General features: G+C 44.2%; 1 protein-coding gene across 2 annotated transcripts in view; it reads left to right on the top strand.

The window, feature by feature from the left end:
* Positions 1 to 4,425: 4,425 nt before the first annotated feature.
* Positions 4,426 to 24,653, top strand: part of RPP30 (ribonuclease P/MRP subunit p30) — a 30,732-nt gene continuing 10,504 nt past the window's right edge. For both annotated transcript variants that reach the window (XM_084634661.1, XM_084634660.1), the window contains exons 1-7: positions 4,426 to 4,543; positions 6,793 to 6,848; positions 7,103 to 7,159; positions 10,026 to 10,100; positions 10,891 to 10,962; positions 18,803 to 18,892; positions 22,018 to 22,134. In XM_084634661.1, the coding sequence (XP_084490787.1) occupies positions 4,459 to 4,543; positions 6,793 to 6,848; positions 7,103 to 7,159; positions 10,026 to 10,100; positions 10,891 to 10,962; positions 18,803 to 18,892; positions 22,018 to 22,134 (552 nt within the window). In that variant the 5' untranslated portion in view covers positions 4,426 to 4,458. The remainder of the gene's footprint in view (positions 4,544 to 6,792; positions 6,849 to 7,102; positions 7,160 to 10,025; positions 10,101 to 10,890; positions 10,963 to 18,802; positions 18,893 to 22,017; positions 22,135 to 24,653) is intronic.

Raw genomic sequence — 24,653 nt, forward strand, 5'->3', positions numbered from 1 at the left:
TTCATCATCTTCAATGCAGCTTCCTCCTGAGAAGGAAAACTTTTCATGATGTTGTTTCATTTGGGCAGCCAGGCCTTGCATTTCTTTGCACTGTTTGCATTTTGCATGCCTGCCACAGGTAGAGGAACTTCATTAAAATATTCGCAAACTGGGTTTCTTTTACGGCCTGCTTCCATTACAGGTTTTCCCTTCTAGTGAGAGAATGGTATGGTAGATCTCAAATCAATGAAGGCTACCCTCAGAAAGACCTCAAGACTTCTGGAATATGCTGCTCAAACAGTTTCACTTTTGTTTCTACTGCCTGTCTCTCCCTTCTCACATTTATCTGCAGACTTCTTCTCCTTGTCCAGATCTATTCCGCCCCAACAATCTTCTATTCATTGAACTTTTTGAAACTTTGCACTTTTAGAGAGAGGTAAGGATTGACTATGTGTACACAAATTTGCAGGGGGACAATAGGGTTGAGGTCTGTTATTTCTCACCTCTATATATTTATTTATTTTAAAACATTTTTGCTGTTAACAAGCATGTTATCTCTGGTGACACAAATCCACAGTTTGAGAACTGCAAAACTAATCATCTCTGATGGTATCTTCTAGACTGAGCACTGAGTCCCATTGGGTAGATAGAAGAATTAACCTAAATAATCTATACAGAATCCCCTGGAACCCCATAAAATTGGGTCCCTAATCCATGAACTATTGGAACTAATTTACAAAATTTCTTAAACATTACATGAATATATTGTCTCATACTATAGAATTAGAATTTATAATCCCTATTCCATAGTGAGATATCTTTAAGCTATAATGTATCTATCTTAAAAGGGGTTTTTTCCTCAAAAAGCATTTTATCAAAAAAATCCGATTTTAAATAAAAAAAAAATCAGATTTTTTTTATTGATTGATTTTTATCCACCCTGGCTTGCTTAGAAAGAGCTGCATGGTAACTTGTGACTGCTGCAATACACTGGACATCACCCTTGGAGAGAAAGCAAAGCACAGGTGGTAGCCTTTAGGCAGACTGGTTTGCGAGGAATATCACAGTGTAAGGCACAGAGCAGTGCAGCCTTAAAACCGTCTGGTCAGAAGGGAGTGGGACAAGGGTTCCTGCCCAGAGACAGATAAGAGTCGGAGACCTGAGACTTGACTGGGAACCCCTGAAGTAAACTACAGGGTGGGGATGGGAGAACACAGATGCAATTACCTGGAAACTGTTATGGAGGCATCTCACCTGAAAATAAGACATGGCAAAACTTATAGTGAAGATGCTATGTCCCTGGGAGACAAGTTCTACCACCACGAAAAATTCACCCTGCACCAACAAAAACAAGCAAGGGCACTGCTCTGGTGAACAGGAGCATGAAATTAATCTGATGAGGTTCAATAAAGACAAGTGCAGAGTCCTGCCCTTAGGATGGAAGAATCCCATGCACCGCTACAGACTAGGGACTGAATGGCTATGCTGCAGTTCTGCAGAAAAGGACCTAGGGGTTACAGTGGATGAGAAGCTGGATATGAGTGAACAGTGTGCCATTGTTGCCAAGAAGGCCAATGGCATTTGGGGATTTATAAGTAGGGGCATTGCCAGCAGATCGAGGGACGTGATCGTTCCCCTCTATTTGAGATTGGTGAGGCCTCATCTGGAGTACTGTGTCCAGTTTTGGGCCCACACTACAAGAAGGATGTGGAAAAATTGGAAAACGTCCAGTGGAGGGCAACAAAAATTATTATGGGACTGGAACACATGACTTATGAGGAGGAGAGGCTGAGGGAACTGGGATTGTTTAGTCTGCAGAAGAGAAAAATGAGGGGGGACTTGATAGCTGCTTTCAACTACCTGAAAGGGGGTTCCAAAGAGGATGGATCTAGACTGTTCTCAGTGGTAGCTGATGACAGAACAAGGAGTAATGGTCTCAAGTTGCAGTGGGGGAGGTTTAGGTTGGATATTAGGAAAAACTTTTTCACTAGGAGGGTGGTGAAGCACTGGAATGTGATACATAGGGAGGTGGTGGAATCTCCTTCCTTGAGGTTTTTAAGGTCAGGCTTGACAAAGCCCTGGCTGGGATGATTTAGTTGGGGATTGGTCCTGCTTTGAGCAGGGGGTTGGACTAGATGACCTCCTGAGGTCCCTTCCAACCCTGATATTCTATGATTTGTGAATTACTGAGATAGGAGTACTTAATAAGAAATACTCTGCCAGACAGGTTAAACTCAAAGCTATGGCAAAAGAGTCTGACACTAGCTGCCATGAGCTGTGTGTTGAAAGTGCACTAACCTGACTATTCTTATTCCTTTTAGAGTCATAATGGGCAGCAGCTTCCCCTCTCCAACAGTTGTGATGCATGAATTCCTTCTGTTATTGCTGCTTCTATTTAACACCTGTGTATTTCCATTACAGGACATTGTAAAACTGACACAGGCTGTAGTGCAAGAAATATTTCAAATGACATATAACACAGTTTATTTTTCATCCAGTGCAAACAGTGCTATTTATTCCAGTGTATCAAGGAGATTAGCACCTGGAAAAAGAATAGTTGGCTCAACCTGAACCACGGAAAGACCTAAGAGGTGCTAGTTGAGAGAAGGAATTCTTCAAGGGCTGGAGATCACTATCACCTTCTCGTTGACTGAGACCATCATTTTCCCCTAGCAGTTAAGAAACTGCAGCTTTTGGGTCATGCTGGACTGATAACTGACTCTTGACACCCATAAACCAAAAGGGCTTTCTTCCATCCATCTCAAGTCCAGATATAAGTCTGTGGTAGAAGAAAATAAAGCCACCCCTAGGCTCTGGCATTTTCTCATAAAGGAAGTAAAAAAGAGTCCCAGTATTGATGTTTTCCATTCCTGCTGTAAAATGCATATTTTCACCATAGCAGTCCTTAAAGACTCTGAGAAGAAGAAATACTGGCTCACTCTAAGGTAGCTACCTGTGATTAAACCAGGAGCAAGCATGGAATCTCTCCCATTGTTTGTATAATCGATTGTAGAGCGCATAGTTACAACAGCCGTAGCTTGTACTGAATGGATAATAATTGCAACAGATACATTTAGGATAACCCAGCAAGGAGCCAATAAGATTAAGTAATAAAAGAACTGAAGCACTGGTATTGGAAAGAGCAATGTATCTAGGCAGTTATAAGTGGAGATGCATTAACTGGTATGAATAAAATAATTATTTCACCCAAAACTTAAACTAAGTAGAACCCTGACTCTGTTGTGTTGAAAATGTGTAGTTAACTAGTTGCCTATTAATCTAGGTACCTACATGACCATCTAGGCACCGTTTATTTTCTTTAAATGTTCAACCACTAGAACTTTTCTGATATTTTCCCTCAGAGTTTGAATGCTAGTTTGGGGGGTTCACTAACAGTGATTAAAATGCATTAGTAGTGTATGTAAGCCAAATATATAGTTATTTATAAACAACATCGATTATATTTTAAATGTAATCGATCAGAAAATGAGGAGTCTTAAAAACCCATTTTCCCCTTTTCTTGTCATTGTCAATGCTCCATTGGAGCCTCCAATAATTTCATGGGTAATAATTGTTTAATATAACTGCTCCATCTAGTGGCTGCAATGCTGTTCTCTCCAGCAAACAAGGAGCCCCCCACCACGTCTTGTTTCAACTTTGTTTCGGTAAAGGATTCCACCTCCACAAAATACGTATATACCGAACTACAGTGTAGCTAAGAGCCAGGTTATCCCGCCCTGGGGAGACATCCATGGAGGGGGCTTGAGGGGTTCAGAAACTCTGACATTCACCCGTCTGAGCTTCTTTGAAATGTGCCTCTGCAGATGAGGCACCGGGGGTTCAGCATCCCGAAGCCAGGGATGGACAAGGGAAGGAATCCACAGGTAGGGGCGGGAAGCAGCATCAACGTAGGTGCTGTGTCCCTTGCCCACAGAAAGCTGCCCCTGGCCTCCGCAGGCTGGTGCCTGGTGCCTGCAGCAGAGCGGCGGGCGCTGCCTCCACTTGAGGCATTTTGCCGCAGGTTCTCCCTGTTGCTCTGCTGGCGGGGGCCGTGCCGGGAGGCCGAAGCCGCTGGCCGAGGCTGGCTGCCCCCAGGGTGGTAAGCACCGTGCGCACGACATGCGCGCCGAGCAGGGCTCGCTGACAGTGCGGCGCTCTGGGGGAGCGGACCCGGCCTTTGCACTGAGGGGAACCTGCCCTGGGTGCAGCCGGGAGAGTCTGGGGGCGCTGGTGGCGGCCGCCGTGGACAGTGCGCGCGATGTGCGCGGGCCCTTGCGCTCAGTGTCGGTGTGACTCGTCACGCGCTGCTGGGGCGGGGGAGGGGGGCGGACGCACCCCCACAGTAGCACCACCGCGCGGGAAGCTAGCAGCGTGCCGCCACCAAACTACAACTCCCAGCATGCCGTGGGCGGAGCCGGGGCCTGAGGCGCACGCGCAGTGCTGCAGCGCGCAGTGCTGCCGGCGCCACGTGGTTGCAGCATGGCTGCTGCTTTTGCGGATCTGAACGTCCCGGGCGCGCCGGAGAGGAAGTCGCTGCAGAGTTTGCTGGAGGCCGCCGCGCACCGTGAGTAGCGGCCGCCTTGCCTTTCCCAGGGCGCTGGGCGGGGCCCCGCGCAGCTCTCCCAGCCTGGCAGGGCCTGGGCGGTGCGGGGCTCGGGGTGGGGAGCGCCAAGCACCTCTCAACCCACGGGGGCGGTTCCGACTCCCGCTGCGAGAGCCGAGCCGCTGGGCGCTCCCCCGCGGCAGCGTGCGTGCGAGGGATGCCCCCTTCCCTAGGCACGGAGCTGTTGGCCCCGCCCTGCGGGGTGGAGCCGGGGTGCGGGGAGCCCTGTTGTTCCCCCTCTTCCCCCTTGTTGGTGGTGAGCCGTGGCCTTTGTGCTGGTAGCGCCAGCCTCATTGCAGTGCGGGGCGCTTCAGCGCATGGACCAGTCGTTCTCAAACTTGTGTACTGGTGACCCTGTTCACATAGCAAGCCCCTGAGTGCGACCCCCCCCCGGTAAATTAAAAAACACGTTTTTATATATTTAACCCCATTATAAATGCCGGATGCAAAGCGGGGTTTAGGGTAGAGGCTGACAGCTAGTGACTCCCCCCCGTAATAACGTCACAACCCCCTGAGGGGTCCCGACCCCTCGTTTGAGAACCCCTGGCATAGACTGCCTCGGGAAATGGGTGCGGAATCGTCCTGCCAACTCAGCTTGGTTCCCGAGCCTGGGGTGCTCGTTTGAAACTATGCAGTTCCTCTGCTCTCTGCACTGCAGGCACCTGCTCCAGACTCAGAGAACGTGATTTTCTAGTTTTCCTTTCAAATAGATCCCTAGGCCAAAATTAAATGTGATTTTTGGGGGGTTTAAATCTTCTAATTTGGAAGCCAACCTCATGCTACAGTTTGTGTGTCTTTTTGTGTTTGTCCTAGCACCGTTGGTAATGCTGTGTTTAGCAAACAAACTGTGCATCGTGGGGTATTCTTAACAAAATAAGTTTTAGTGGCCAGTTTTAAGTCCCTCTGTTTGCATCACCTCATGCAATACATTTTTAACTTCTCCTGTATGTTGAGGCTGGAAAGATAACATGGCTAACTATTATGATAGGTCCAATGAATAAGCCAACATACGTGTTCCCTTTCTATCCTGGCAGATGTGCACTATTGCCAGTAAAACGTCACTGTTATACTATCCACCCTGGGAGTTGGGACTTGTTGTTATGTAGCTTTCCGAGCTCAGGCTGGAGCCACAGCGAAGGAGAGGGTCTCACTGGGTTTCAGAGCCCGGCACCCAGAGCCTGAATGTTTACACTGCTATTTTTTAGCTCTGCAGCAGGAGCCTGAGTCAGTTGCCTTGGGCTCTGATTGTATGTCTACGCCACACAATTAAAAATTTGTGGCTGGCCTGTGCCAGCTGACTCAGACTAACGCTAAGGGGCTCTTCAATTGTGGTGGTGTAGACATTCAGGCTCAGGCTGGATCTTAGGGCCCTGTGAGGTGGGAGGGTCCCAGAGCTCAGGAAGCCTGAGCCCAAATGTCTACACTGCAATTAAACAGCCTCTTAGCCTGAGCCCCACAAGTCCAAGGTCATGTCCACACTAGCACTTATGTCAGCAAAACTGCTGTCGCCTAGAGGTGTGAAAAAAAATACCCACCTGAGTGACATCAATTTTGCCAGCATAAGCACTCGTGTCCACAGCACTATGTTGGCAGGAGACGCTCTCCAGCTGACATAGGTACGACCACTCATTGACCTGGTTTTATGATGTTGATGGGAGAGCTCTCTCTTGTCAGTATAACACGCCTACGTGGCAATTTTATAGCGGCACAGCTATGTAAGTGTACACATGGCCCAAGTCATCTGGCACGGGCGAGCTGTAGGTGTCTAACTGTAGTGTAGACGTATCCCGAGACACTCTGCAGCAGGGTGTTTTAGTGGAGGGGGGACGGTTTTCTGTGTAGAGACATACCTTCAGGCACTGGTCCTATAAGCAATTGTGGCTTGCTCTAACATTAAGGAGCAAGTAGTCCAAACACTTTATGGGATTACTTGTGTTCTTACAATTCAGTATTTTGCATAATTGTTTGCAGGACAGGGACCATAATTCTTCATGTATTTAAAGGAAAAAAAATGTTTTTAATGTTAAGGCATCATGTTTCCTACTGATTTTCTGTTTTCAGAAATCTCAAATTATTACACAAAGAAACCTTTCAGATTTGTAAATGATGTGTGGAGTTTAATTGCTAATCTTAAATCTCTCTGTTCTGATTAATTTCTATTAAATAGTAAATAGGACAAAAAAAACTTACCATATGTTTACCTTTTCTAGTGGGATATTCAACTGTTGCAATTAACCATGTCATTGATTTCAAAGAAAAGAAACAGGTAGGGCTCTGTTTCAATATTTATTCTTGTTTTCTTTATTTGTACTTAGTAATAACTTCATAACTATGCATACATCTAGGTGAGTGATCTAAGAAGGAAGCAAGGTTAGGGAATTACAGGGTCCTTCAGTACATGACTAAACTACCATTTTATAACCCCCTCTATCTAGAAGCTGTGCTGTTTGGGCCTAAATTTTTTGTCCCTCATGTTTAATACATTGTAAGCATGGTGTTTTTGTTTGTTTTTTGTTTCAGGAGATTGTCAAACCAATATCTCTTTCAGAACTGTTTCCATCTTTGCCTATTGTACAGGTATGTCAGAGTTTAAATTCCACCTGCACATGATAGTTAAGGATACGATTTAGTCACAGAGGTCAGGGAAGTCACAGATTCTGTGACTTTACCGGACCTCCATGACTTCAGGCAGTCAGGGCGGAGTCAGGGCTGTGCTCAACCCTCCTTTCCCCCTGCAGCTTCGGCTGGGGCTAGGGCTAGGGCTGTGCGCGTCCCTCTCTTCCCCTTGCACCAGGACTGCTCCCCCCCATCCCTCATGGCTTCGTCTGGGGCCGACCCTGCTGATGTGTGCGCCCGCCTCACAGCTTTGGCAGTGTCTGGAGCCAGGACTGTGCCCCTCTGGTGGGGCTGTGACTGTGGCTGTCAGTCCCCCCCAGGGGGATCCAGGTGTCATTCCTTCCCTCAGCCCTCTCTCACCCTGTTATCTTTAGTAAAAGTCATGGACAGGTCAGGGCTCCCATGAATTTTTGTTTATTGCCCATGACCTGCCCGTGACTTCTACTAAAAATAACCGTGACAAAATCTTAACTAGGGCTGTCGATTAATCGCAATTAACTCAAAAAAATTAATCGCGATTAACTCGCACGGTTAAACAATAAAATACCAAACGAAATTTATTAAATATTTTTGGATGTTTTTCTACATTTTCAAATATATTGATTTAAATACAACACAGAGCTCAGTTTATATTATTTTTTATTACAAATAATTGCACTGTAAAAATGATAAACAAAAGAAATATTATTTTTCAATTCACCTCATACAAGTACTGTAGTGGAATCTCTTTATCATGAAAGTGCAACTTGCAAATGTAGGGTTTTTTGTTACATAACTGCACTCAAAATCAAAACCAAATAAAATTTTAGAGCCTACAAGTCCACTCAGTCCTACTTTATGTTCAGCCAATCGCTAAGAGAAACAAGTGTTTACATTTATGGGAGATAATGCTGCCCACTTCATAATTACAGTGTCACCTGAAAGTGAGAACACGCGTTTGCATGGCACTGTTGTAGCTGGCGTGTCAAAATAGTTACATGCTAGATACGCTAAAAATTCATATATCCCTTGATGTTTCAGTCACCATTCCAGAGGATATGTGTCCGTGCTGATGACTGGTTCTGCTCAACAATGATCCAAAGCAGTGTGGACCGACGCATGTTCGTTTTCATTATCTGAGTCAGATGCCACCAGCAGAAAATTGATTTTCTTTTTTGGTAGTTTGGGTTCTGTACTTTCCGCATCAGAGTGTTGCTCTTTTAAGACTTCTGAAAGCATGCTCCACACCTCGTCCCGCTCAGATTTTGGAAGGCACTTCAGATTCTTAAATCTTGGGTCGAGTGCTGTAGCTATCTTTAGAAATTTCACATTGGTACCTTCTTTGCATTTTGTCAAATTTGCAGTGAAAGTGTTCTTAAAACAAATAACATGTGCTGAGTCATCATCTGAGACTGCTAGAACATGAAATGTATGGCAGAACGCGGGTAAAATAGAGCAGGAGACATACAATTCTCCCTCAAGGAGCTCAGTCACAAATTTAATTAACACATTTTTTTAACGAGCATCATCAGCACAGAAGCATGTCCTCTGGAATGACGGCCGAAGCATGAAGAGGCACATGAATCTTTAGCGCATCTGGCGTGTGAATATCTTGCCACGCCAGCTACAACAGTGCCATGCAAACGGCTGTTCTCACTTTCAGGTGACATTGTGAACAAGAAGTGGGCAGCATTATTTTCTGCAAATGTAAACAAATTTGTTTGTCTTAGCAATTTGGCAGAACAAGAAGTAGGACTGAGTGGATTTGTAGACTCTAAAGTATTACATGGATTTATTTTTGAATGCAGGTTTTTTTATACATAATTCTGCATTTATAAGGTCAACTTTCAAGATAAAGAGATGGCACTACAGTACTTAGGTGAATTGAAAAATACTATTTCTTTTGTTTTTGACAGTGCAAATATTTGTAATCAAAAATAAATAGAAAGGGAGCACTGTACCCTTCATATGCTGTGTTGTAATTGAAATCAATATATTCGAAAATGTAGAAAAATATCCAAAATATTTAAATAAATGGTATTCTGTTATTGTTTAACAGCACAATTAATAGCGATTAATTTTTTTAATCTCTTGACAGCCCTAATCTTAACCCTAATTATAGTCACTCTAAAAAATATATTTTCATGTTGGTGTTTTTATGCGTATAATTCTTGTTTATGTTGTGAATTTAGAAAGTCATTGTCCGACTACTAAAATAAACCCACAGCAAGAGCAGGATTATTTATTCATGTTTAAAAAAGCTTTATTCTGTTCTTTGCTATCCATTTTATACGACATAAGGCAAAAATTGCACTTAGCATGAACTTTGAAACTGCTTATAGTTGAGTGACTACAGTATTGTGAAATTTAAGGGCTTGATTTTTAAGGGCTTGGCAGTTTACCAGATTTACTGTCATAGGATTTGGGAATACAGTCAAACCGTTACAATTATATATAAAAATGGACTTTAATTCTAAAACTGCATTTGTAGTGCCCTTATTGTTTGATTAGAGAACAGTAGTGGTAACCCAATAAAATGTGCTTGTTCCTCTCCTGTGTTGATCTTTTTGTTCGTTTGTTGAAAGCAAAAACAGACTTCAGAAATAGTGGCTTTTCTTGTATTTCTTTGAAGAGCAGAAATGTACAAAAAAGCACAGAAGCAAAGCATTAAAATTGGAAAGGAAAAACTATGAAGAGTATAGTTAGAAGTAATCAGAAAATTGGTATAGTCAAAAATACAAACAAAGCATCATTCTCTATTTATAGCTCTAGGCATGAAAATCTATCAGCTAGATTTTTGCTTTGTACTTTCTTCTACAGTCTCTTTGATGGTTTATTTTGCTTACAGGGAAAATCCAAACCAATTAAAATTGTAACCAGATTAACACTTGTAGTTTCTGATCCTTCTCACTGCAATGTATTGGTAAGTATTTTAAAATTTATTTATTTTGTAAGTTGTATTTTCTCTTCATAGTAAAATGTTATTTTTGAAATTTTATGGATTTCACAAAAAATACTACACTAATTTGCTGACCTATAATGTCTCCTTGGGATCGCATCACTCTCTGAAGATTTCACTTTATAAAACTGGGATGTGCTCTGCACTGGTGGTTTACTAATGCTGCTATGAGAAATCGGAGTTCTGTTCCCATGCCCAGTCCCTTGATTCCTGGGCCTGAAGGCTTCAAGTAAAGTGCTGTTACCAAGCCCTGTGATAAGGTGGGGAAAGAAGTGTTAAAACATGAAATCATCACCCCATCTCTAGAACTTGAGTTCAGATTTTAAAATATGACAATAGAGCCGATATTGCATTCGTTCAATTCTGTTTAAACTTGAACTCCAGCATAACTGTCTCCCCCTCCTCCCCCCCGCACGAGGCCCCAGAGAGTTTTGCTGGGTATTCTAATAACTTGGGCAAGGGGAGGACTTAGAAAATGTACGTGATAAAGTAGGACATGTATGGCTGACAAGGCGAACGGTTGCTAGTGCTTTACTTATTGTGTAGAATGAGCGCCAAAATAATGGCCATGTTGAAACACTGTCAGCAGATAGGACTGCTAATAGAGCCTTAATAGGAGTGGTTTGGTTTTACAACTCACAACTGGAGAAGCGTTTCTTCTTCTTCTATTAGTAGTTGTTCTAGCAATTTTCATGGTACATACCTTTAGCATCTTCCATAAATTAGTGTGATTTTTTTTTTCTTTTTGTGTCAGAGATCAACATCTACAAATATAAGATTGTATGACATCATAGCAGTGTTTCCAAAGACAGAGAAACTGTTTCATGTAAGTATTAAATATATATATATATATCCTCTCTCGAAGCATCTGAGAATCCATTTGTGATCGTAACTGTCAATGCTGGAATAATGTTCAGTGCTTTGGGTTGGATTAGACGAGTGTTCTGCTTGCATTTCATCTCAAACTTGATAGAGTGCAAGGCAGAAAAAGCACACCAAGTTGCAGTGTGAGAAAAGCGTCCATTACCCATGTTAAGCTGTTAGTGTTTAGAAAGTTTGTCTCAAACAATTTGCCTTCCCAAATTTGAACACCTTCCTCAGCTCATTAGCTCTTTGGCTTAGTAAGAATTGTTTTGGAACTCTGTTGAAATGATGCTTTGTGACGATCGAAGGAATGTAGGATTTAAATGTTTGAGCAGTGGGGGTTTTGAGGGTGACTCACTGACCTATCTCCCGCAAAAAAAAAGTCTGAGATCTGTTACTGAAAAGCCATATGGAAATAGCAGCCAATCATTTCGTTTTTTTTTTTTTAAAAAATACGGGTGGAGGAGGGTAGGGCAAGACACAGCTTTTCTTCTATAGTCTCTGCACATGTAGAATGTATTTTCCTAAATCAAATGTTTCCATTTAAAAAAAAAATCACCCTTGGCATTGAGACTGGCTTTTACCAAATGTAGGAGGAGAAAGCTTTGCTCTTGCAAAACCATGGATTTTCTTATAAAGTATTTGTGTGCAGTTTTCCCTCTGGCTGTCAAGGGCAGCACTGAAGCTGCAGGATGTGAAGTAAACCCAGGCAAAAACGTTTAAGAGGAGAAAAATATTTAAGGGAAACTTGTAGTTTTCTTGATCACAAAGGTTAGTGTTGAAAATACTTTCAAAATAGATAGTTGAAAATAAACTTTCAGGTTAACCCTGTTCCCAGGACAATGATGAAGATTCAGTCTCTGAATGTGTTGCTACACAGAAATCTTATTATATTTTAAGTTGTTTTGGACACTACAAACTATCACCGTGAAAGGGCTCCAAACCATACTGCTGAGAAAGATTCACCTTTAGTGGTTTAGTCTCTCTGTAGTGTATATTCAGGAACCTTTTAGTGGCAGTTAAATAAGGCTTGCTTCTCCTATTGGTTATCACTCAAAATACAGCTATTTTATACCCTTAAAAATTTGTATTGTTATTCCTGTCAACTTATGAAGGCAGTTTTGTGTGTTTGAATATGACCTAATGTGGTTCAGTTTTTGTACTTGACAGAAGAAATTTGTTCTGCTTTTATCCAGTAAGGTGACATTCACCCTGCCTATCATCTCTCACTGAGTATCAAGAGGTTTTCTGCTGCCTCCGATTGGCTCATAATGCCAGCCTCCATCTCCCTTTTGTTTAACTTTCAGACAAGCACTTTCGTGGGGTTGTTTTCCCCTCATTCTCCTCAGGCTTGAGAAGAGCTCCCTGAGCACATCTGCAAAACCACCCGATTACCCTCCTCAAAATCCCCCCTTAAAACTCACCTGTGCTGTGAAGCCTACAAAAAACTTGGCAATGTTTAGGCCACTGGTGACCTGAAACCACAGCCTATCATGCTGACCAACAGTGCTCATTGTTTCCTTGTTCTGCCCCATCTGTCTGCATGTATCCATCTGTTGTCTCTTGTCTTTCTACTTAGATTGTAAGCTCCCTGAGGCAGGGATTGTGTTTGTTTGTACAGCACCTAACAGGGTCAGGTCCTGGTCCGTGATGAGGGCTCCTAGGCACTACAGTAATACAAATAATTAGTAGTAGAAATTAATTTTTTCCCTCACAGTACCATATCTTTTCAGAGTCATTCTGTCAGACAGGAGAAGTTTCGGCTTCTTAATCAACTGCATTTTCTGGCCATCATGTTTTTAAGCATTTTACAGTTGCTGTGGCAATACACTTAATGTGCAATCAGACTCCGGTGGTTACTGAGCATTACACTGCATACTAAGTTGTACTGTTGTATTTGCTGTATGTAAATATATCTTGAACAAACACCACGGCCAGAAGAATATCGGTTCTAAAGCACTATCAAATGGAGGGTGGTTTCCGGATTAACTAGTCAGGCAGTAGACATTCACTACCTCCCTGTGTCTCATACACAAGGTGTTAAAATGTGCGATATTTGCATAGCTGGTTTGAGTGCCCCAGTCTCGCTGATGGTCTGACACAACCTCGCATTTGTCAATGTTTTGCGCACATAACATTGTCAGGTGGATTCACTGATGAAAACTCATTAGGCTTCTCTGCTAACTGTGGAATTGCAAGCATGAGTAGCAAGTAACCGTCTGCTTTTGCTAATCTGGTTGACAGTGAACTGATCTTTCGTGTGAGAGATGGTGTGCTACCAACTAGCATACTGACTCTCTTGATGGCAATGCCAGTATTCACTTTCAAAAGAAGTCTGCCAACTTGGAATGGAGTCTATTTAAAAAATGACTGAAAACTGTTTTCTGTTACTACAGCTGCCCTTGAATGCTCCTGCCTATTTTTGTAGTTTAACCATCAAACTTCCCTGCTTTAAAAAAAAAAAAATTGTTTTCCTCTGCCTTGTGAAAGACCCATATGTACAGGAAGCTGACAGAGATAGAATTTGACTATACAAAGTAAACAGAAAAAAAAATCTTTCATTGTAATATCTTTCAGCCATGGTAATCTTAAATCTTACTTGTAACAACTGTAGTTTAAGAAAACTCCCATTTGACTGATTTTTCTTTTAAATTAATGTTCTTCTCTGAATAGTTTTCTAAGGTGCCTTGGAGTGTCTTCCTCTTTCTGTTTTTAGGTTTTGAAAGATGCAAATGACCTCCAGAAGAAATCTGCAACAAGGGAGATATAGGTTAGGAAAAACTTCCGAACTTTAAGGGTAGTTAAACACTGAAATCAATTACCTACGGAGGTTGTAGAATCTCCATCCATCATTGGAGGTTTTTAAGAACAGGTTAGGCAAATACCTGTGTGGGCTGGTCCAGATCAGTGGTTTTCAAACTATTTAGGCTGCATACCCCTTTCCAAATAATGTAGTCTATCACATGCTCCCATCTGAAATTGGCAGAAGTGATGTGTGTGTGTGTTGTGGGGAGAGGGGTTCTGCCTTCCATTTAGCAACAGCTTCTAAAGGTTTTCAAACTGTATTGCGCCCTCCCCCCCAGGGGGTGCAAAGGAATGCTTGCGGGGGAGGGATTAGCAGTTTTCAAAGTTTTTGAGCTGAAACCCCTCTTTCCCCCCCCTGCCCCCCGAGTTATAATTTTTGGTTGCAAACCCCCACATACTCCCAACCCAGACAGACTGGGTGGCCCCGTGAGGTGAGGTGAAGCTCCCTCCCCAAGCCCTGCCCCCGTGAACATTCCTCCTTGTCCCTCTAGGGGGGCTCGCCCCACAGTTTGAAAACTTCTGATTGTGAGTCGCACAGCAGAAAGGAAATGTACACCAATGCAGCTTCAGTTTTAATTGAATGGCGATTAAACATTGATTAGATTGCCAAGTCTTACTAAATAAAATGCGTTGTCCATTGTTAGAGGATTTTTCTCACTTACCCCCGATGAGAGTTCGCGTACTCCTACAGGTATGTGTACCCCAATTTGAAAACCACTGGTCTAGATAATCCTTAGTCCTGCATCAATGTAGGAGATTGGACTGGATGACCTATCGAGGTCCCTTCCAGTCCCGTGATTCTATTTATTTGATCCTAAGGTGGCTCAAGATCTTTCCAGGAGGCACTGGTAACAATGTAAAACAACTGGAACTGGAATGTTCAGTCTATACAAGAAATTTGTGCAATACATTATTCTTTAGAGACTGAATGTCCTGTTGATTGTTAAATAAGTTAATAGGTAGGTAGTACTTCACTAGCATCTACCTGATCTTCGTTTGAAGCATCTCCTTCAGGCTTCAACATTTAAATCTTATTGGCTTCAGCAGTAAAATATCACTTTGCCAAAGTAAACCCTTCTGTCTTTGGGAATTTCAAGGGATAGATTATTTATTTTACTGCCAACACCAATGTGTCCACCAGATGAGGCTGTTCCCTCCATTTGAGGGTGCATGATTGGAGCTGTAGTGGGTAGGACTCCATGTATTTTTTTCTTTATAAAGTTTGGGCAGCCAGACCCTGTGTGAGTTGTCTGGTTGAGCCAAAGACTGAGCAGTTACTGGAGTAGAGTGGATCTCAGCAAATGTTCCAACTTTCTTGGCAGTTTAGGAATTCTCCCTTTAAACATGCTTCTTTCTTCTCTCTAGTTCTGCTTTTCCTTTTTTGTTCCTTGTGACAGCACCTAAACACTGGAAGTCCAGGCTGGTATTCTTGAATTTAAACAGTTCCCCCTCCAGTTGCGGCAAATGCGTGACATGGAATAGATGTTTTCCTAATCCACTCAGGTGCAGAGAGTCTGGTTCTCTGTCATCCCACAACATGTCTGCTGGAACTTCTGTTTTGTATTTTTGGGTATGTCTACAGTAAAACATGGTGGCTGACCTGTGTCAGCTGACTTGGGCTGCGGGGCTATAAAACTGCAGTATAGATATTCAGGCTGGGTCCCAAAGGCCAGGCACCAGCCAGAGCTTGAATGTCTGCATTGCAGTTTTATAGCCTCATAGCCTGAGCTCTGCAATCCCATGTCAGCTGACACAGGCGAGCCACGAGTGTTTTATTGCAGTGTGGACTGATCCTTTGTTTTCATTCACTTGTTTGTGTCTTTCCATCCCCAGTTCTGTGCCCTTGCTGTTGTCCCACGAAGGGGATGATTCAAAGCCCAATGAGGGCGTTGTTCATGCTCACTGTCAACATTTGCACACTAAATTCACTAACCCCTTGGCTTTTTGTCACTGTCTTGATAACAGGAATGGCCGGGATGACTTTTTAATATAAAAAAAAATTTAAGAGGATCCAAGATGATGATTGTAATTTCCTGTAGATGTTCCATGAGTTGCCTGTCTTTCCAGTTGATAGCATTACACTATAGATAAGGAAGGGGTATAAAAATAGGTTAAGGCTCTGTCCATACTCAGATCAAGGAATCATACTTAAACTCAGTTTAAACAGCATTCCAGCTAAATGGGTGTCTGATAGTATAGCCAGCTGGTTGGATATCTGTTAAGCTAGAACTGCAGCTGATTTTGAACATTATTTATCAAACTTGATTTGAAAGGGAGGGTAAATGGGGCCTAAATTTTGGAATGTCAATATTCCTTGAAGCCCTCCTGAGTATATCTAGGAATCATTTGTACATGGTGTAAAACAGCCATGCTTTGGAGGCTTGCATTACAGCAATGTGGGGGTGTGTGACAGGGTTGGGGTAACCCCGTCCAGTGTGCACGTGAATGTACCCCCCTCTCCCTTAGGGTGTAGGGGCAGGGTGTAAGTAGCCCATGTTTATGTCTCTGTGGCCAAAGCCAATATACTCACCCCTATTAGCAGGGCAGTAAGGCCTAATGGCAAAGTTCACAGATTCACCCCTGTCAGCAGGGCAGTAAGGCCCAGTGGCTGAGGTCAATAGCTTTGTCTCTGTTTGCTGGGCAGTGGGGCGTAGTGATCACAGTCAACAGGTTTGCCCCAGTCAGCTGGGCAGTAAGGTTTGCTGGCCAAAACCAATGGCATCGCCCTTGTTAGCAGGGCAGTAAGGCCTACTGGCCAAAGTCAATGGATTCATCCCCAGTTGGAAGGGCAGTAAGGCTGAGCAGCCAAAGTCAATAGATTTGCCCCTGTTAGCAGGGCAGTAAGGCCAAGTGGCCTCAGTTGGGGAAGGGGGCCGCCACGCACAAAAAAGTGGGGTAGTAGCTGCCCGGGTTGGGGGCCCAGGGCCCTTCCTCTCCACCGGGCCCCATCTCAGGGCCCTGGTAGTGGCAAGAGTGTGTGCCACTGAGTCAGCAGGGGGGTCCAACCAAAACATGCTGATTCAAGGTTCCGGTTCACTAACCAAGCCACTATATAATTCCCCTGGGCTGCCTCCTGCCGTAGTTCCCGCTGCTGCGACCAGGGCCTCTCCGCTGTCTCCAGGTTCCCCGATCTGCTCTGTCCCCGGTGACTCCAGACTCTGTAAGGCCTCCCTGGGTACCCTGGCGTCTGCCTGGGTTGCAGCATCTCCAGCTCCCACAGCCTTGGGCTTTGGCTGGAGCCTACGGCGTGCGTCCTTCTCCAGCGGTCCGCTCAACTGAGCTGAGCTTCTCCCTTTTATACTAGTGCATTTGGAGCATGCCCAGTAGAGTTGAGGCATGGCTTCCTCACCCCACAATGTAGGGTTAATGCTTCCCCATCCAGTGCAGGGCGAGTGTGCCCCGAGACAAGCTGATTAACAGAGATCTCTTCTTCAAGGGACCAGGAAGCAAAACCAGAAGTGTTTACTCTTCTCCTTTATAATGTATAAAGACAGCCTGCTGAAGCATTTTAGAAATTAGTGTTTCTAATCTCTCTTCCCTGGAGGACCTTGATAAGCCCCTTGCAGGATTGGAATAATGATGATACACAACACTAGTAGGTAGGGATGTGGGAGAGCTACACCTCTGCTATTGGTCTTATGAGACATGGCTCAGCACCTCCAAAGAATTTACCAGGATGTTCAGTGAAGAGCGCAAAGGGAGGACCCTACACTGCTAATTTTAGAACAAAAAAACAAAAGTGACTTTTGAACTGTGAGACTATCTTTATACTTCATTGAGAAACGGAAAATGGGGGGGAAGTTGGGTTCTGCTTTGCAGCACACCTGGTGATAACGTGTGGGCTAGATTCTCCATTCCAGCCAAGCTGTGCTCAGACAGAGTGGAGAAGTGATGCTGCAGGGAACCACATGCAGTTCCCTCATTAGGAACTGCTGAGCTCTGTGTTGTCCTGGAAAAGCCCAACACGCTTACTTGCCTTACAGTGGTGGGGAGAAGGGGTGGGGCGGGGCTCTTTGGCTGGTTCAGGTTCTGCTAAAACTATTTCTGCCAGTGGGGAATTTCCCCCCCCCCCCCACACACACACACAGAATTCTGCACTGACCATCTCCAGCTAATTTATGGCTTCCAGCCTTTAAATGGCCTTGATGGACCAGAAAATCTGGTCCCCTATAATCATCTTTACTGTTGTATGCACATATAGTGTGAACAAGACAGTGTATGCAATTAATGTCTTGTGGGAGAAACTATATAAATCACGTGGTCCCCTCATGAGGAGTTAATTGTCTCTAGACAGTTCATTGGCCACATTTAGCTCTTTTCTTGCCTTTTTAAAGAGAATGTAAATTGTGGGGATGTGCCCTAGTAGCCTGTAGCCAAGATTTTAAAAGTGAGTCATGATTTTGGGCACCCCATTTGAGATCTTAAGAAGGTGGTACTGAGCACTTTCTGAAAATCAGGCTCCTTTAATGGGTCCCAAGTTGGGCACCCAAAACCACAGCCACTTAGCAGTGTCTGAAGTGCTGCTGTCCTCGGCCAAATCCTTTTTCCTAAAAGCAAACAAGAATCATCCCTCTGGGATTTGAGAAGTAACTTTGGGGAGGGAGGGGGAATTACTCTGCAGTTTGTTTGATGAAAGGAGGCTCTGCTGTATTAGCAATGTGTCTGGTAGAGCTACTTTGCTAAACCCACTTTAAGGGGGTGCCTGACAGCCAACTGAGAGCAAAGCGATGATGTCCGCTGCTAAGCTGTCTGTTTATTTCAATGGAAAAAGTGCTGTCCTAAACATGGCTAAGTGCTTTAAAAATAAATAAACCCAACACACCCACATGGCACTGTTGCAGTGTCTTGCTGGTATCCCCATGGAACAGCTCTTGGATTTAAAACATAGACTACACTGGAAATGCCTTTGACATATCTGTGATATAGCAAATGTCTGCATGTCTAATGCTGGTAACCCACTTAAAGGTGCCTTATCGGTTTGTGTTTTTGTGATGTAGGTCGCTTGCACAAATCTAGATGTGGATCTGATATGCATAAATGTAACAGAAAAGCTGCCATTCTACTTCCGAAGACCCCCTGTTAACATGGTAAATTTGCAACTAAATTATTTGCTGCTACTAAACTCAGTATTTAATATTAACACAACTGAGGTTTTTCACTGGAGTGGTTCTTTTCCTGCTTTTGTACTACAGGGTGGTTTTTCTTTGAAAATGTGTTCCCTCCTTACCTTTCTACACTATGACTATACTGAGGTCTCATCTGTGTAACGCAGTGCTTCACTAAATGAAATCAGTGCCAGCCGATGGAATTGCTGAATATTTGATACTGGATAGAAGTTAGAGTAAAAACAAAGCGTCAGCCATTTATAAACTATCTTTTATAAATAAAATCCTGCCCACACAACTTAGTCTGGATTCTTAGGTCAGATTCTTTCCTTGAGTATGGACCAGTGTCAGCTCCTTGTCAGTGGCATGGGTGGGCATCCATGGGTAGATTTTAGTCCTTGTTGTTGAAAAATTTACAGCTAGAGCTGGCTGGAAACTTGAATTCCTGTTCCATGGGAATAACAAAAAAAATTGTTCTGATATGGAACAAAAAATGAAATTTCTAAATTTCTCACCGAACAGAAATTTCAGCATCTTGTTTGGGGGAAAAAAATCTGAAACAACATTTTTGTTTTGACCTCTCAAAATGTTTCTGAGGCTCCCAGAGCCCCAGCAGTTCTCCATGTGGGGAGCTGGACAGCTCAGGGACCCTGAGGGTATGTCTACACACCAATATAAACCTGGGCCCAAGCCTAACCTCCCCTTACGTCCACACATCAATTGTGTTAACCTAGGGCTCAAACCTAGCACCCCAGGACCCTGCAGGACTGGAGGGTCCAAGCAGGGCCGGCTCTAGGCACCAGCAAAACAAGCAGGTGCTTGGGGCGGCATTCCGGCGCTGCCCACGCCGCCCCTAGAAATGGGCCCGCGCCGCCCCAGCTCCCCTCCACTCTGCCTCCGCCTGCTCCCCTGAGCACGCCGCCGCCGCTCCGCTTCTCCCCGCTCCCTCCCAGGCTTGCCACGTGCGAAACAGCTGTTTGGCGTAGCAAGCCTGGGAGGGAGGGAGGAGAAGCCAAGCAGCTGCGCGCTTGCGGGAGGCAGCGGTGGTGGAGCAGAGGCGAGCTGGAGCGGGGAGCGGTTCCTCTATCTCCTCTCCCCCCTGTTACTTCCTGTGCTCCTCCCCCACCCCCCGCTCACCTCCACTCCGCCTGCTCCCGTGAAAGTGCTGCCTCTCCCACGCCTGGGGGGGGGGGGAGAAGCGGAGCAGCGGCGTGTTCAGAGGATCAGGCAGAGCAGAGGTGAGCTGGGGGGGGGGGGGGGGAGAGAGCCACAGGAAGCAACATGTGGGGGGAAATGTGGCACGCCAGGGGGAGGAGGCAGGGTCAGGGATTTGGGGAAGGGGTTGGGAAGGGATGGAGTTGGGGCGGGAGAGGCACAAAAAAAAAGCGGGGGCGGCCAAACATTTTTTTGCTTGGGGTGGCAAAAATCCTAAGAGCCAGCCCTGGGTCCAAGCCCAGGTTAAGCTGGGACCTAGGGTCAGAGCCCTATTGCTTTCCTGTATGCACGCAACTCCAGCTTGACTCAGATCCCAGAAGGCCTCTGAATGTATCCCAGAGTTCCCTGGGGCAGCTTCCTTAGTTCTCTCTATGCCAACAGTCTGTGTTGCACTCTGTTGCAAATGGAGCACACTGCACCAAGCCCTAGGGATGCACTTCACCACTCTGCAGACAGCAGCAGCCAGGCTGGTGGGAGTGTTTTTCCTCTGAAACCTACATTTTATGTCAAACTTCAAAACAGACAAAAAATAAATTAAAAAAACCAACCAAACAAAAATACCTTTGCTGTACATCCCATTTTAAAAATTCAGAATCACAATGTTTCCTTTCAATAGTTTGAAAGCCCTGAACGCTGATGTCGTAATTATCCTGAGAACAGGTGCCCATGGGCATTTTCCCACCAATGTGACTCAGCCTAGAGGTAGAGAGCCCAATTCTCAGATTAGAGGGTAGTCCAGTATAAAGCTTCCTCAAACTGCAGTCATTGTCCTGAGACAGCCACCAAAGGAGCTAGTTATGAAGTTTATGTACTTGTGGGCACCTGAGTTGCATCAGTGGCACCACCCCAGTATGGAAACAGGGTGAGCAGTAGCGTTTTTCCACGGTGCATCACATTCGAAGGGCGAGAGCAGTGGTTCCCAAACTTTAACAACCTGTGAACCCCTTTCACTAAAATGTCAAGTCTCGCAAACCCCCTTCTAAAAATGAATATTTCCAGGGATTTTCTCCTTTACCTGAGTATAAATTATAAAAGCGGTGATCTTGGAACTATAAAATTTGTTTTTATGACATGCTCATTACACACTATTTATTATTAATTATTATTTATCATTATAGTATAGCACCTAGCATAATGAAGTCCTGGTCCATGGCTGGGGCTCCTAGGTACTACCACAATAGAAATAATAAATAACAAAATGTACTACAACCTACTGTCCTTCAAAAATTGTCAAATGGGGTGGGGAATATTTAATTAACTTCGCTCTTCTCCCGGAATAACTTCTCTGTTAGTGAGTACTTGAGTACTGTGGTGATGGGTGCTAGGGAGAACCCTCAACTTTGGAAAGTGATACTCTTCAAAGCCAGCTATGAAGCTGCAGAAGGAGTGTTCTGACAATTTTTACAGTGCCTGTCTGTCCATGAAATGCTCTAATGATTAGCCAGGTCTTCAGACTTTCGAGCCATGATTGGCCTTCTGAAGAGAAGAAACTTCCCACTGTTCTCTTTCTTTCACGCTTTGAGACTTCCACACTTGCAGCTGATCAACTCTGATGTCTCTTATCTGAGCAGTCTTGGAAAGCCTATTACAGCCTGGCAAGTAGAGAGGAAGAGGCTTTTTCTTTCTTTCTTTTTTTTTTTTTTTTTTTTAAAATAAGCCTCAGTTACCTGACAGTCTTAAGTTCAAATGCATTTACATGGCGTACAGACACAATGTCTTTATTTTAACCCTTCAGACTACAGTGTGTTTCTATCAGAACAATTGCCGCATGTTAGTTTTGTATATAAAGCGGTAGAACTGAGAGAAGAAGTCATCAATAATAGGCACTAGTTGTAAGATTGTTATGCGACTCTGCTTTTGGTTTTTGATTATTTTCTTTCTTTCATGTGAAGGCAATAGATCGCGGCATTTACTTTGAACTTCTTTACACCCCTGCCATCAAAGACTCCACAATGAGAAGATACACAATTTCAAATGCTCTTAGTCTGATGCAGATCTGCAAAGGAAAGGTGAGTTCTCAAACCGAAATAAAATTAACTCAGTCAGTTGTTCAAATTCTTCTGGAGTTGCATCGGCTGAGCAGTTTCAAGGAAGTTTGATGCTGGAATTTCTGAACACGTGACTGAGCCTTTGCCTGCCAAAGAAAAGAAAAGAAAAAAGAGCATCATAATTACACTCATTCCATCTACACTGGAATAAAAAAAACCCATGGCACAGCTGTGTCTGGCTCAGGTCAGCTGACTCAGGCTCATGGGGCTTGGGCTGCAAGGCTGTGAAATTGCTGTGTAGATGTTCAGGCTCAGGCTAGAGCCCAGGCTCTCAGACCCTCCCTACCCATGGGGTCCCAGACCTCAGGCTCCAGCTTGAGCCTGAACGTCTACACAGCAATTTCACAGCCTCGTAGCCCGATCCCAAGTCAGTTGACCCAGGCCAGTTGCAGGTGTGTAATTGCTGTGTGGACGTACTCTTAGTTACAACCCTTCACCCACAGATGTGAAAAAAGCCAGAGTTACATCAGCTATGGGATGAGCTAAATAGTCTGTCTCTGTGTTTTGGAGTTGAACACACAAAACAAAACCCCTAACTCTTCCAAGGGCTGGATTTTTAAAAATTTTTTGACGGGGGTCGAAAAACACACCCCAATACTAATAGTACTAATTCAGCAATGGGCAGATCAAATCTTCAGTACATTTTGACCCCTATTAACAAGTATACTGGCTAAAAGCACTAGCTTGACGTCAGCCAGTGAAAACCCATTAATATAATCCACTGACTTATCACTGATAATACTGATTGCCCTCAATATCAGCATCTATGCATTCATAAGAAAGTGGTGGGGGGAGGAAGAATACCACACTCCTCTCCCATCTCCCTGGCTGGCTAACTCCCCTCTTTCCTTCACTAGGCTTCTATGGGACCCCTAGGCCATGGCAGAGGGTGAGTGTTTCGGGGGCTCACACATCCCAGTTCTTTGCATAGCTGCCACAGTTCCTTTAATGGTGAACCCCAAAGGACTCTTGCCTGTAATGACTTTAGATAAGGTGCTCATGGAAACCTACCTCTAAAGCATTAGCCTTAAAGATCTCTCATACCATTTTAAAGATGAAAATAGGGCTGTGGGATTCCTTCTCAAAGCCTGAGCTGTGAGGCCTCAGCACTCTTCCCACTTTGACATCATTGACACTTAAATACCACACGACTCCTGTTAGGGGGATATGGCCCATTTGCTGCTCTTCTACATGGCTTCACTTGCCCCTCCACTTTCCCAACACAAGGAGTGGAGCATGGATTTGAGGAGAGCAACTGCGTGCACAAGTAGGAGCTCCGATTACCTCAGAGGTATCTGTATTTCCATAGAACGACCTCACTGTCTCCATTATGCACAAGACTTCTTCAGGTGCTGAGCAGGAAAGGACGTGCAGACCCTTATGGCTCAGAGAGCACTGGAAGCCAGAAGCAGAAGTAACCCACAGAGGAACTTCCCCTCGCACATCAGGAGAGATCCCAGGAGATTTTTTTTTGCTTTGCAGGTCAGCTTTAAACCTGCTTAGTATGGATCTCAAGGGTGCTTTTGAGTTTCAGCGATGCTGACTGCGTCAGCTGGAAAAATTAAGCCTGCTGCTTTGAGCTGCAGCAGCCAATGCCTGTCTTCCAGGCTCTATGCAGGAGAACAGACAGCAGAGTCCAGGAGGTGGCAACATCATAACTCCCCTTAGCTGGAGGGAGGCCAGAGGAGAGTCCCTGCCCAGTGCTGAGGCATGCGGGCACAGGAGGCTGAGAAGAAAGATTCAGGAGGTGGTGCTACCTATCACATCTTCATGGAGAAAGGGAAGAAAGCAAGCTGTGATTCCTCCTCCTCTCTACTGAGGACTGGTGGGTAGGAGTCTGATACACTGCTATGCATGAGATGTGAGGCTCCACCAGGATTGACAGGCTACCCTGGTGGAATGCAACATATCAATAGGAGGGACATGGGGATATAAGACTTCAGATATAAGACTTTCTGCCCTGCTTCTGAAACTGAGGAATGAAGAATGTAGGATAGAGCTATTTCAGCCAGAAATCTGCCCTGTGGCAGCCAGCAGCATGGGCTCGTTCTATGTAATAGGAGTTTAGTGATGTTTTCACTTAATTGTTTTTACATACATGTAAGATTCTGTATTTAAAGTATTTTGTAAGATATGATACGGTATGATACGATAGTTTAATATATGTACAGGTGCCTAGATCTATAAGATGTGCTTTTTGTCATTTAGAAATTCACTACATACCTTTAACAATATGCATAAACATCTGTTTTTGTGCAAACCTTAAGTCACCAGGACCGTTTTTTGTGAATGCCCTGCATTGCCCCAGTATTACATCTGCAGTAACTGACCGGTTGCTCTGAAAAAAATCGACCATTTTAAAAGCATCGGCTTTAGAAAAGATTAGATGTTCCATAATTAAGGGTATTGGTAGCTGGAATTTTCTTTTTTTTTTTTTTTTTTTTTTTTGGTATAGACTCTTGGCCCAGTAAGCTCTGCAA

This window comes from Lepidochelys olivacea (assembly GCF_965140295.1).
Source record: "Lepidochelys olivacea isolate rLepOli2 genome assembly, chromosome: 7".
Taxonomy (NCBI): Eukaryota; Metazoa; Chordata; order Testudines; family Cheloniidae; genus Lepidochelys; species Lepidochelys olivacea.